This window comes from Atractosteus spatula, chromosome 4 (assembly GCF_055471065.1).
Source record: "Atractosteus spatula isolate fAtrSpa1 chromosome 4, fAtrSpa1.hap1, whole genome shotgun sequence".
NCBI lineage: Eukaryota > Metazoa > Chordata > Actinopteri > Semionotiformes > Lepisosteidae > Atractosteus > Atractosteus spatula.
Window position 1 is genome coordinate 68,075,231 of NC_142709.1, and position 13,964 is coordinate 68,089,194.

The following is a 13,964-nucleotide window of genomic DNA, read 5'->3' on the forward strand; positions in this document are numbered from 1 at the left end:
AAAATTCATCACTGCAACATAAGATACTTTAATTGGGTAGATCAAAACTATTTTTTTCTTGTTTCTTGTTTAGAAAGTGCTTCAAAAAACAGAATAACTGTGGATACGATATGTCACACAAAGGAACCAAAAAGAACAATGAGTGTAAAAACTAAATTCATTTAAAAAATATTTACCAATATCATTTTAAAAAGGATCGTACACAGAGGCTGGATTTATCATATGTCTGGGAAGCTTTGCACTTTCTGGGAGACAATCTGACTGTGATATTAAATGTTTTGGTGATCTCTGACCTGCTTTTTGACCTCCTAAACACAATTTTGTTGTATTTGCTGTAAGTGACAGCCTTGTTCAATTTTCCAGATGGGGAGTATTTTCTGGTGAAGGCGAGACAGACTGTACTTGTTTACTTGATCATTTATCTGTTATGTGGGAAAGACTCTCCCCTTTATTCAGTCCCCAAAATCGCTATTCTTTACCCTCTCTAAGAATTCATAAGCAAGATGCTGTGCTCATCAGAACTTAAAGCACAGCCCCAAGGGAAAATTCCAATTTAAACCAGAAAGGACTGGTTTCTGAGGTTCTTCCTGTGTTGGCCTTTTAAACACATTATTCTCTGACTCTCACCATCCTGTTTTGTTTTGGAAAGGGCAAAATTCTTTTTTTTTTACGTTTAAAGAAATATTCATAAATATTTCTTCAAATGAGATTTAAAGGCAAGCATTTTTCATTCCTACTGTTTGAACTGCTTAACAATCTCCACAGTTAAAGTTTTCTTGAATCAGATCAATACTCTATTATTTTAATACCGTATTCCATGTTTGTTACATTGTTAAAGAAAGTCAACACTTATGTTTGTTTCAGGCTTTTTGCTCAAACACATGGGCAGAAGGATGGCGCAGGAGTTAGCCTCACATTGCTGGGGCCTCAGGTTCAATTCCTGAGGTGCTGTCTGCATGCAGTTTGTATGGTCTGCCCATGTTCGGGTGGGTTTCCTCTCACAGTCCAGAGGTATGCTGGTGGGCTTACTGGTTTCGGCAAAAATTGGCCCTGGTGTGAGTGTGTGTGTTTGTGTCTGTGTGCGTGCCCTGTGACTGGCATCTGATCCAGAGTGTATCCTGCTCAGCACTCATTACTGGTCAGGCTCTGGCGTCCCCTGTGACCCCATACTGGATAGAATAGTTTTGAAAACTTTCGTAGTGCACTGCGAAGCATAATTACAAATTTTTTGCATTACCCATATTTTTTAAAGATAATCAATCTTAAAATGTATATAGCAACCTTAGGTCACACTACAGGTTAACTTTTCCTTAAAAAAATCAAATATTATCAAATGTTTGTTCATATTTGTAATGTAGACTGAAAATATATAGACATACCACAAATAAAACAACTGAGACGATAAGCATTTCTTTAAGGGAATCCCTTAAAGGAATTTAAGGGAACTGTTTAAGAACTTAAATTTCCTTTCAGTGACAGTCAGCATCTAAACAACAGGGTATATAATATCTAAATTATAAATGAAATCTGTCTTGGGCTTCCATAGCACAGCTTGCAAACAGCGCTGAAATAAGAGGAAATATGAACTTGTCCTTAAAAGTCTATTGAGAGTAGCTTCAAAGTACATCTTGTTGGCAGTAATGTGATTTCTGGCAAAGATTTAGACGTGTAATTAAATAATTAGATTGTGGAAAACAGTCAACAGGTGTTGGGATCCCACTAAAAAGGGGAATTAGGCTTGCTTAACACTACAATGGAACAATCAGAGAGCATTGATCATTCTCAGTACTTTAGGGATAAAAAAAACCTGGAATATATAAAATGTCTCCATAGGAGACCCTTATGATCTCCATTGACCGGAAAACAGCAGTAGACTTGAAAGAAGAATATGTTTTCCCAGAACGAATTGCAACCACAGCCCTGACACCAGATGTAGATGGTGACTTTAAAAAGGAAAAAACAGGTTGTAGCAGTTTAATAAGCAGTGTCATGCAAAAACAGCTGAGCCGCTAATTGTAGAAATTAAAGGAAAGTTTATAAAGTGATAATACGAAAAAAGAGAGTAGGCCATACAAAAGCAGACTGGGTAAAATGATGTAAGAAGATATCTGTACGTGAATACTTCTATAACAGATCCAGCCGTTCTCAAACACTACTCTCACACAGCTTCGCCTGCCAAGTCCATTCTGGAAACCTTCAGTGAGGTGGCATCAGTCACAGTCATTGTGAAACACCACAAAGTGGTTATTATCAAAGTAATATGAGAGAAATGCCGTGGTCATCAGGGAACATCATAGAAATTCAATCCTGTCAAACAATTCCAGAAAAAAATAAGTTTTCCGGCATCTGAGATGTCTTTGATGTTTAAAAATATACAGTACTTGGAATAAGGAAACTGGGGATTTTCAAATTCTAGGAGCATAATTTTCTTACCTGAAATATTTAATATATTGTGCTCTATCTTGGGATCTTTTATTCAACTGCATACTACATTTAATATTGGTCTCTTCTGAAAAGTCTGAAAATTAACTCATGTAACATTTAAAGTTACATTTCTTTAATACGGGGTGAAGGCAGTGTAACAGTCCTGTCCCTTTACTCTTGCACTGTTCACTATACCCCTGGGACCTGGTGTGATATTTCTCTGGTTGCCTGACCTGCTGCACTGAAGAACTGAAAAGACCACATGACATGTTCCAGACTTCAAACAGAAGCTCTGACTTTAATCCTTACAAAAAAAATTAAATCAAGGGTCTTGCCTCAGATATTTAATGATGGAAAAAATGAGGTTTCTCCTTTGTGTAGGCCTGGATTCTCGTAAGCCAGAGAAATATGTCTAAAAATGTTCACCTCTGGGAAATAAAGAAGGCTTTTAAAACATTTTACACCCACATTTTACACAGCCTGTCTTCATTCTCCATAAATTGACCTCTGTAATAATCTCCAGAAAAATAAACAATAAAAACTTGAGCTGTATCTGAACACGGAGAATGAAATAAAACATTATGGTTTCATTTTCAAAACTTTACCAAAACAAGGAATACATTTTGTGGAGTATTTCAGAGATAGCATATCACTTAAACAGAATCTTACCATCTTTTAAAGTTGCAAGAAGTGTTTTTCACCAGCTCTGTGCTATCAACGATTATGCTTTCTCGGAGATGTAATATTGAATAAACTGCCAAGCCAATTTCAATAAACACACGTACCTACACACATATCAGTTTTTTTTTTCCATTTAGAAGAGAGTTCAGATACATAGAGCTTTGAATGTAGATAACCAGAATGGATTGTTAAAAAAATATTTTTTTTAAGCAGGAGCACTGAAGTCATATCTTGCCAAGCGGCATATTGAGAAGGAATGCACTGAGACAGCATTAAGATAAGAGAAATGGAATCGTGTGGGTGTTGAATAGTTGTGGTATGGGAGTTTTTGTTTCTCATAACTCACTTTTTGGAGGCATATTTTTTTCTAACAGGGTACTAGCCTGCAGGAACATTATGTCATTCTTCAGTTAATATACCTCATTACTCATGTGTTAACATGAGTGAATAAAATGTTTTAATTTCCCCTAAAACAGATTATTTTAGCATTGTTGGTAGATTCACATACACACAAACTGGTTTTTCTACATGATAAAGATAGCATATAATAAAATAGCAAATAGTAAAATTGGAAAGAATGTATTTCTTCATTAGCAATCCTTTGGAGCTGTAAAAGCAAAAATGGCAACATTTAATATTTAGAGCTATGCTGAATATCTAGGGTGATGAAGGGAAAATTGTCAGCTGTACATCATTCCATAAGAACAGTGGCTGCAGCTGAATACAATCTAGCATGATCTAAGGGCATCTTGTCTCCACCCTGTCTCATAAAGTATTTTTTAGCAAGTTGGCATGCCTGAAAATTGATTGCGATCTGGGAGTTGATGTTGAGAAAGTGTAGTTGGGGGAGAGTCACACCAGTACTCCAGGCACATCCACATACATATTTCCAAAAGTGCTGCATTACAGGACACTCTCAAACACTGGGTATGGCCCACCTGAGTGCACCTGTGCCAGAGAAAGCTGGGAGCAATCTTCATCTGAAACTAGAAACTGGAGTTGCAAATTATATGCGGATTAGCTGGTACACTAAGATTTTAGAAGAGAATATTCCTCCATATTGCAACCTAATTTAGATGTGGTCTAGCTATATATTCTATTTAATGGTAATTGAGAGGGAACTGAAAAAATAAGGATTTAAAAGCTGTTATTTATATTATTGTATGGTTCTGTGTGGCTTTTAATGTACTTATGGACAATTCTACCTCTCAATGAAGCTAAAGAAGTATAGAATGTAATTATTACGCATTACACTTGTGTGAGACTCCATTACCAAGCTGTAGCCCTGTTCATAACCTTCTGAATGACAAATTTACTCTCCTCCCTGGTGAATCTGTACTGTTCAAGCCGTTCAAACATAAGTAGATTAACCTTAATAATTGGATTATGTGCCTCACTTGTTTTAACATTAAAACAGATGTTAATCACCAGTTTTCCCAAATATCCACAATTAGATATATATCCTTTGTTGCTTTTCTCATTTCTCACAAGCTAAATTGCGACTGCTTTAAATTTAACCCCCTAAGCGTATAGTAGTTCCTCAATGGGATCTGCGACCTGAGACAGCGTCAGGCAGCACACACACAATAAACCGAATAAAAGCTTCTGCCTCCTGCCTCCGCTGAGCACAGCCGATGTTTTCCAGTCCTGGTTTCTGAAATCCCTATGCCAGATTTGTCTCTTCTGGCTTTTGCCTTGCAAAATCCCCGTCCACACCCTCTGAAGGAGAGTTGACACAGTTGATCTAGCAGGGTGGTTCCGCTCTCAGCAAAATTTATAAGAAGCACTTAATGGATGCTGGTTTTCACCATTAAGACTGAAAGAGCTCATTTTTTTCTCAGCAAGATTACAGTTCCCCAATTAGGTTTATATACTCCCAGACCTCCGGAGGAAAAAAAAAAGGCATGTTGTGATAATTCATCAGTGTCCTGCAGTTTGTGGTGTGTTTCTGAGAAGAAGAGGCCAGCCATGCCTGGAACTGTAATGGACTATAGAAGGAGAAGGATGTTTCTGTGCGAGATGCACTGTGAAACTAGCCTGTGTATCAGGATACCCCTCAAGGGCTGCAAGAAAATGAGGAAATAGAAATTATTTGCTAATTTTATAACAAACTTTCTTCCTGTTATAGTGCATGAAAAAAATAAAAACCTTATTTTTCTGATATGCAGTCTATATATTCAACCTTGGTCTTAAAGTATTAATTTGTCTGTCTGCAATATAGTTTTGAAGCATAGCATCTTACTTTAGAAATAATATATTATAATGAAATCAGACATTATAATACACAACTCTAATTAATATTTTAGTAACTATATTTCAGACAATTGTCTGTTGAAATATGGTAAATTGAAAACCTCATTATTGTCCAGTTCCCTTTAGTAGTGTTAATGGCATTGTGGTTGCATGTGAAGTATAAATCTCCCATTTATTTACAAAAGCAGATAGCTGTCTGTGATGGTCTTTTACAAGAACTGATACACATTGATCCATAAAGAACGTGCACAATGGTTTCTCTTACTGCAGTAATAATTTTGAAATCAAGACTTTTTTTCCCCCCCAAAAAACAGGAAGTCATCAAGTCTTATAATGACAACGTGATATTTGACTCTTACTACAAAGCCAAAACTAATTGAGAAAAGAACTGTTTGGGACTGAGATTTTGTTTTTTCAAGAACAGAAAAAGAGTACTGTGGATGTGGTTGACCCCTATCTATTTGTTTAAGATTGTTTCTTAGTTAAATTCTGGTGATCTATGTGTGTTTTTCTTTTCGGACATGTTTAACTGCTTTGCCCATTCAGGCTCTGTGATGTGGTTCTGCCTGTAGCTCAGCATGATGACATGTAGCTGATGAACTACAGTACCAACCCTGCTGTTGCGTTTGATGTAATCAGAGTGGCGCAGAAGACGATGAGCAATCCTCACGGCGCAGAGACTGGTTCTCATCCAAAGCGTTGTAGCAGTGAAGCTTTCACTAAACCAGAACAGCGTTACAAATGCAAATACAGATGTCTTAGCTTTCAATGGGTTATACTGAAATCGAGGACATTGTTACCACGTGATTTACTATAGTAGTTTTCACGTGTATTTATTATTCATACAAAAACAGCATGTTGTATTTAAATTGCTCTTCGGAACAGCCGATTTTCAAAAGCCTACCGTAATCATTTCCTGCATTCTAAATTAATAACTGGATGACTAGCAACAAATTTTGTATTGCGGTTATTGTGGTTATTTTTAACACATTAGGGTAAACAAAAGGCTCCAACAAATCAAAAAACGTTGATAAAATGTTGTTTTTACCTAGAAAATACCTGTAGTTCAAAAGTTGGACATGCTGTAGTTTCCAAGGACGAGAATGGATCTGATCTGAAGTGTAGTTTTGTCTCAAACTAAGCGTCTGCTTTTTACCGTAAGGTCAGCTGACAGATCAATGACTGTTATACCTTGCCATGGATGTCCTCCAGGGCATTTTGTAATGATGTGTTGATCTCCACTTTTAACAGCCCCTGCATTTCAGAACTGACCTTTAAATGACATTCGAAAACTCACCTTAATCTCTGTCTTTTTAATCAATACTAAACTACAGGAGACACAAGTATTCAGAGACGAGTGAGTATTATTAAGTCAGGTTCTCAAGACTTTCAGAAATGAAAAAAAGCTCGTCGTTGGTCTGTTCAACTCAAATTCTCAGAAAATGGATGGCTAAACACTGACTGCTCTCTTTATAGTTGACAGACTTCAGAATAACTGATAAATAGCTTAATAGCCGTAAAGACTATTAAAAGGTTCCGTGTGGTAAAGCGGGTCCAAAGCGTTTCAGCACCAAGGATAGTACTTTTGGCTTTATTGTCAACAGCTTTCTTTGTCTTTACTTCATTGAACCTGTCATGCAGGTCACTCAGGCTGGGTTTTGCAGATCTTTCTAAAGGACTATATTATGCATTGGCGTTTTAGACGTCCCGATAACGCTTAGGCCCTTGAAAATAACATACTCAAGGTTCTTTCTTTAAAAGTAGTTAAGAATCAATGGGTTTAAGAAAGGTGTATCTGATTTTGGTAGAAGAGTCTTATTATCTTAGCCCCACCTGCGCCTGCTTTTATGCAGTAAATCGTTGTAGCAGTTCCGCATTAATGGACAGCAGGGAAACTACATCAATAAGCATTTCGGTAGCAGTGAAGCCTAAAACAGCATAGTCTGACAAGCAGTAAAGTATCTGACTTCAAGATAGATGGAACTATAATTAACCTTTGCATAAATGGAAACCTAAAGGTTAAGATTATTAATTAATGCATTCTAGCCCCCTTTTCGTTTTTAACACGTGGTTTAATACAAAACATACATATTATAAATTTTAGTCCATTCTACTTTTTCTCCCCAGTGAAAAATAAAAAAATAATTTCCAAAATCGTACAATATGCAAACGTTGGCAACAAATGTTTTACATGGAAACGTGTCGTGTTTATTTTAAGAGTTTGTCATGTGTACAGCGATCATAATGAAGAGGGCACATTAAAAGCACATTAAAACCCACGATCCAGGCACCATACATATTTAATCAGGAGAAGGAAAACGTTTGTCGCCTCCCTTTTATCTGGACAGTCTTCGGGGAAAGTACCAGATAAATCGCGTTGATTTTAATGCTTTGAAGAAACCAGTTTACAACGTAAACAAACTTTATGGAAAATAAGCTAGAAAAGCAGAGCGTTTCGCTCAAACACGTTGTAAGTGACATTAGGTGAAATGTTCTTTAAAACTTGGCCGAAGGGAAGCTGCTGTCCTATCGCACTCAGAACTGCGTCGTTCATCATTATGATGTAAGAATTCAGATTCAACAGGGAGCTCCAGTATCAACACTGCAAACTGACCTGCAATTGCAAACCAGCTTTTCTCGAACTAGTCTGATGCACTTCTTTTCGGCACAGAAGCAGTGCGGTCCTCGGATGCAAACGACTTTCAAACTACTTTAATTTACATTTCTTAAGACATACATATAATACTATTATTTTCAGATTCAAAGAAAGGGGGGAAAAAACCGGTAGGAGCAGAGCAACCAATTCAAAGCGAAAACCAAAGAATGCTTCATCTCTCAAATGATATAACACCGTGTTTCACTTTCCTGACTCTGTTTGTCATTTATGCTTGCGGAGCACGCCAGATCTGTGGTGGTTTTCTCTGTCGAGACGACCAGCGATGCTGCACTCAAGGTAACAGTACCTCGGAGGTAAGATGCTGCAAGATGCCCTCTCACACGTTCTTTGACAACATTGGCTGGGTAACGAGGAAGTTGTCTGGGATACTGATCCTCTTGCTCCTCTTTGCCATGGGCTACTTCATCCAGAGGATTATTTGCCCCAGACCGCGGAGGCATCACGAAAGACAAGAGGATGATCCCTCGTTGCTGAACGGGCACACTACCGCGTCGCAGGATTCCCTGATAGACCGCTTCCCCGAGTACAGTATCGGGGAATTCACGTCTCCCGTCCTGCAACTTCCGGCATACGACGAGGTAAAATACCTACCAACTTACGAAGAAACAATGCAAGTCGACAGAGACCGATCCGATGACCATTTACTAAATTCGGCGGAGTCTGTATCTGCAGGGCGAAGAGACGAGAGACCGGACGATACCCGTGTTACCAGGACTTCCTGGAACTCAGTTTAGTTGGACGTTGTGTATTTTGTGTTGCGATACGTGGAACGTTAATTTTAAGCTTTTAAAACGAAACGAGCAATGACACAATATATGCTAGTCTGCTGGAATAAATTGCTCCGCCAGCTCGGGTCAATACTATGCATTTTAAAGAAAGGCTGACAATCGTTTTTTATCGGTTTGCACATGCAAAGGGAAAAATAGTATTAAACTGTTAAACGAGCCCCAGCATAGGTTGGCGATGATCTTAATTTCTCATTTAAATTAAGCTTTTACACGAAAGGGTGGTGTTATTATGCCGCATACATGTCATGATTCATCAGAATATCAGAAAGTTTCTCACGTGCTTCATATGTTGTGTTAACTGGCAGGTTTCCTAACATGCATGTCAGAAATGAACTTCTTTTCTCCTAGCGTGTGCGAACCCCTTTGACAATTGACTGAAGTCGACCGTCTTGCTGTTTTGTGGCGTAGAGAGTCGTATGGCTGTATTTGAAAAGTGAGGGGAGGTTTCCGAGCGAATTGTTCTTAATCACGACGACCTTAAGGAACCCGAACGAAGAAATTGTTTGAAAGGTGTTTCTTGCATTGGGGTAACATCGCTTTATATTGGCAACTAATGTTCAGTCACTTGGCATACTCAGCAAATCTATGAATACTGCAGCAGTAATGTAGCCCCCTCTGAGAGCTTCGTGGAATTATTAGCCGATTGTGAACATTGTTTCTAAGACACTTAAGAGTTAATCTCAGGCAACAGAATGGGGGTAGTATCCGTGAACACAATACATTGTTACAGGTACAGTACTACAACACCCAGCGATCTGCCTTATATGGGAGTACGGCAATTGCGTGTATCACTAGAAATCTGGTGACCTTAGTATGTTAAGAACAAGAATTGTTTCAGAGGAAATGAAACACGCAGGTGCCTTTTACATTTTAGTTAACAGTTCGAATTTGGCAAAGCAACCTTACTTTTTTACGGCTTTGTCCACTCTGGTTGGGAGTGGCTTGCAACACACACCTTATAACTGAACCAAAGCGTACTGTATGTATGGGACAGGCAGGAAAAAGCAATTACAAGCAGCAAAAACGTACTGTACAACAAGTACACCAAGCCAGATTTCATATTTGTTTGTAGAACGTGACCTATATTAAATTATTTTATGCTGGATATACTAAACATGCTATTATAATGAAATAATTGTATTTACTGTAACAGCCAAGAACAATGACAATAGTATTTTGTGTCTGAAACATTAGAACATGACTTTAATCAATGAGAAAGGCCATACCTTTGTTACCTTGGAAAATACATTTAAGAAAATTATTTCAATGAGTGGTCAATGATACTCATATCAGCATGCACATTTGTGCACAAATGAAGAAAATTAAGGGCCAAGTGACCAGTGTGCTATTATCAGATAGCTGTAACAAACTTCAGGATCTTCCTGAACAACTCTCACACTGTATTATCTTATGTCTTAACACATAAAATCTTATTATAAAGTAAGTAAAAGGTAAATGTAACACAGGAAAAACCGAAAGCTACTAATATGCTTTCCTGAGAAAAGTGGAGTGAAACAAAATAACACTGTAGCTATATTATATGATAGTTCCAAACTCAAAATAAGACAAAGACTTCTTGTTTTTTTCTCAAATTCTGTGATGTAGCATATTCTTTTGCGCTGTAATCAGCTTTCTCTGACTTTTATTATTAATATTTAATCTGATCTACTGAATGGGTGCAAGCTTTTCCAGTTTGATTAACTGTAAACATCTGTTAGATGGGGCTGATTAGTGGGTTCATTCAGGCCTGCTTTCTTGTGTGTCCATGTCAAACACATGTTCTGTCAAGACCTCTTCTCTCCCCAACAAAAATGCAGATGACAAGAACACTAGTATTTAAATTTACACACTAGTATTTCAATTTAATTTAAATGTATGTATCTCTCTGTTATCTATTTCTAATATGCATGGGCTAATCTAGAGGCAAAAACTTACACAAATATTTGAAGATGAAATGGATCTTATCCCGTTATATGAGCAATCCTTAACACATATGTTTAACACAGTTCTTTGAGTCATCCTAAAGAAACACTTTATTCTTGTAAAATGTATTGGCCATCTAAAACGGCACTTGCTGAAACAGTACTTTGACAAAAAAAAGTACTAAAATATGCGCTGTCCACTTCACTTTTCCATTAGAAGCAGCTGTTTATTATCAAGTGTAAAAAAATGTAATTTATGTGTTCTTTAGAATGGCTTTTACTCTCTTTCATAATGCAGCTGAAACCTGAGCTTAATTTTTTGTGGTGGTCTATTGCAAATGCTCCCATTTGGAAAAATACTACAGAAGCTGTCTTGATAGACACCGTTCTAATGTAACACCAGCTAACCACTCTTCCTCCCCCCAACACTACTTTAAAACGTGTTTTTAATGCTTTTTTTGCTTCTAAACAGACAACAGTGACAAAGAACAACCCCAAAAGCATTGGTTTCATATCAACATCAATAAAGCATCACACTCTCCTCAAAACCTAAAGCCTTCTGGTTTCTCAGGGACCCTTTTATGTCGATGCCCTCAACATGAGACTCATAAATGATAAGCAAGATGGTTGAAAAAAGACCCGCAATGGAATGCAGTAGAGGGCATTGATCACTGGATTCCTATGACCTTGAAGATCAGGGAATGAGTTAAACGACCCGAACATAAGTATGAAGAGACTACTGTATTGCATGTTGCAATATTTAGGAATTTCAGAGAGGCACAAGGAACTGCAAATTCCCACTTTATTCTCGGTCAACAGATCCCAAACTGAAAAAAGGGAAGACTTCAGTTTCTCTTTATTAATTATTGATTTATTAATGCAATCAAACAAATTTTATGGTTTAGATCAAGGGGTCAATTGCTTTACATACACATTTTTCTATATTAAGATATCAATAAGATAAATATTAAAAGAAGATGTTTATCATTATTTACACACCAGAAATATTCATATTATTTAACATATATTACACAACAAATCGTACAGTGTTTTTTGAACTAAGTACACATGTGAGCACAAAGCAGCCTCTAAATCCCCACTGACAAGGAATGTCCAAGCATATCCAGGGTGAAGGATGAAGGGATTCAGTAGTCTACCGACGGGAGGACATGCTGCTTCTCACTGCAGAAGAGCTAGCTGCTTTTTCTCGTTCTTTGGCTATTTCCATATCAATTTTGGCTTGTATTTTTTCCCAATCAACCTCCACCTGCAGAAAATAAACAGCCATTTTCCCTCTTTAAATAAATTTTATCTACTTATATGCATATAAAATAATGTGAAATTTTAGTGTCAGGATCATGTTGGTTCAAGATGTAAGCATTCTTGGTTATTCTGTTTTGCTGATCACAAATTAAAGGCTAGCATGAGTTAAGATAACATCAAAAGCAGCCAGGATGTAGCTTGATAACCACTGGAAAGGACTGCATTTCTCATGCAATAACTATTAGGCAAATAACACACTACATATTACAGGATATTCTTCTTCTTGATCAAAAGTCTTTATTGAGTGGTTTTTCAGACCTTGTATTATCCCTAATTGTGGACTACCTACTGTTTATTTAGGTATGCATGTCTAGAATTATTGCTACTTTGGTGCTATGAAATGTTGCCGATATGTTTATATTTTACAAATTCATCCTTCTGAAAATGAAAATACTTACTCCTTCTGAATACTGCAAAAATCTTTTGTTGGTTTCTTTTTTGGCAAAATCTTCCAAATATTTCTGCCTGTAAGCTAGAACAGTGTCAACATGTGTCTTATATTTTACAGCCAGTTCCAGAGCCCTGGGAAAGGAAACGATTTTTGAGTCAGAAGTACAAACACTTCAAAACACACACACACACACAACACTTGTATGCCTCATTTTGTCTAGATAAAGGGTTTGTTTCACTTCCAGTCCACCTGCGCCGTTGGACGGAAATACATTTTGACCAGATACTATATAATTTATAACCTATTTCCTCCTCTTACAAATTTCCACTTGTGGGAACTCATCAGTGCTAATAAAAATAATGAAGTGGATGATCATAGCAACTGAACATGATCAATTATTTTAACTGGATTATTTTCAGGGCAGAGTGGAAGCCACAGATAACCCTTTATGCAAGCATAATAAAGACCATAAGAGGGAGAATCTGAGCCAGTGGAAGGTACATACAGTACATGTTTTTAATAAACTAAATCTATATAAGAAATTTGTCACAAGTTGTTGTTACGTACCTGTCCCAGTTGTACAGGTTGATATGAACCTGAATTGCTTGGTATATTAATCCAGCTTGAAGAAGAATCCCCTCTGCTTCTTGTACATTTCCACTGAAGAGCATCATGTAAGCCAATGAAGATTCTTTAGATGGCAGCTCTTTTATGGAATTGATATACTGGACTTTGTCAATCTGATTAATTAAAAAAATAGATTATATGTAGTATCTGATGATTGTTGATATTTTTTGTCATAAAATGCAGAGAATTCTGTGAAACTGTAAGAAGCAATCAAGTTTAAAACCTGCTTTTTGCATTAAGATGAAGATTTCAGGTAAATATTGCAAATAAAATTCCAAAGGGATTTAGTGTTCATTGAAGAGAAAGTGAGGAAACCAGTTGTGTGAGTTTTTTTTTTATTTGCTTATTAACATAAATGTATTCCAGCACGTGGGACCTGCCAAAGGCTTTCTGGAAGATTTCATTCATCCCTTCCCCTTCAAATATGAAGATTAATATGAAATGTACTACCACAAAGACAAAACACATCTTCTGCTTTTTTAATTATTTTTTTAAATTAATTTTCTCCTGAAATGCCGAAGAACACAATTACTCAAACTCACTTTTTGTCACATCCTTGACATCGTTGGTATAATGTTTTCAGGAATTTCTTTATTTATGGCCCCAGAAAATGTTCCAGCACCTAATAAAGCTTTGGTGGCGAATTCAGGGCCTTGGAAGCCCTGCATTCTTTATAGGTTTCCCACCACATGTTAAAAATGTTGTGTAATTAAAGCTCATAACCTAGTCTATTATCTTATTAGATGCCTGACATAATGTACAAATCAGGCAGCTTTCCACAACCAGACAGGCAATGCTAGTGTTTATCATGACTATTCTAAAAATGTACTTCTTAAAACATTACAAAATAGTTACACTAAGCAAAGGTAGAAAAGAGC

At 37.0% G+C, this 13,964-nt stretch overlaps 2 protein-coding genes across 2 annotated transcripts in view; one reads left to right on the forward strand and one right to left on the reverse strand.

Moving 5' to 3' along the window:
• Window positions 1-8,014: 8,014 nt before the first annotated feature.
• c15h3orf80 (chromosome 15 C3orf80 homolog) lies at window positions 8,015-13,229 on the forward strand. Its single transcript, XM_088914703.1, has one exon. The coding sequence runs from the start codon at window positions 8,182-8,184 to the stop codon at window positions 8,767-8,769; it is 588 nt and encodes a 195-aa protein (XP_088770829.1). The 5' UTR covers window positions 8,015-8,181; the 3' UTR covers window positions 8,770-13,229.
• ift80 (intraflagellar transport 80 homolog (Chlamydomonas)) overlaps window positions 11,601-13,964 on the reverse strand; it is a 51,850-nt gene continuing 49,486 nt past the window's right edge. The window contains exons 16-18 of the mRNA XM_088914701.1: window positions 13,027-13,199; window positions 12,467-12,590; window positions 11,601-12,012 (exon numbers count right to left, since the gene is read on the reverse strand). Coding sequence (XP_088770827.1) covers window positions 11,899-12,012; window positions 12,467-12,590; window positions 13,027-13,199 — 411 coding nt within the window. The 3' untranslated portion in view covers window positions 11,601-11,898. The remainder of the gene's footprint in view (window positions 12,013-12,466; window positions 12,591-13,026; window positions 13,200-13,964) is intronic.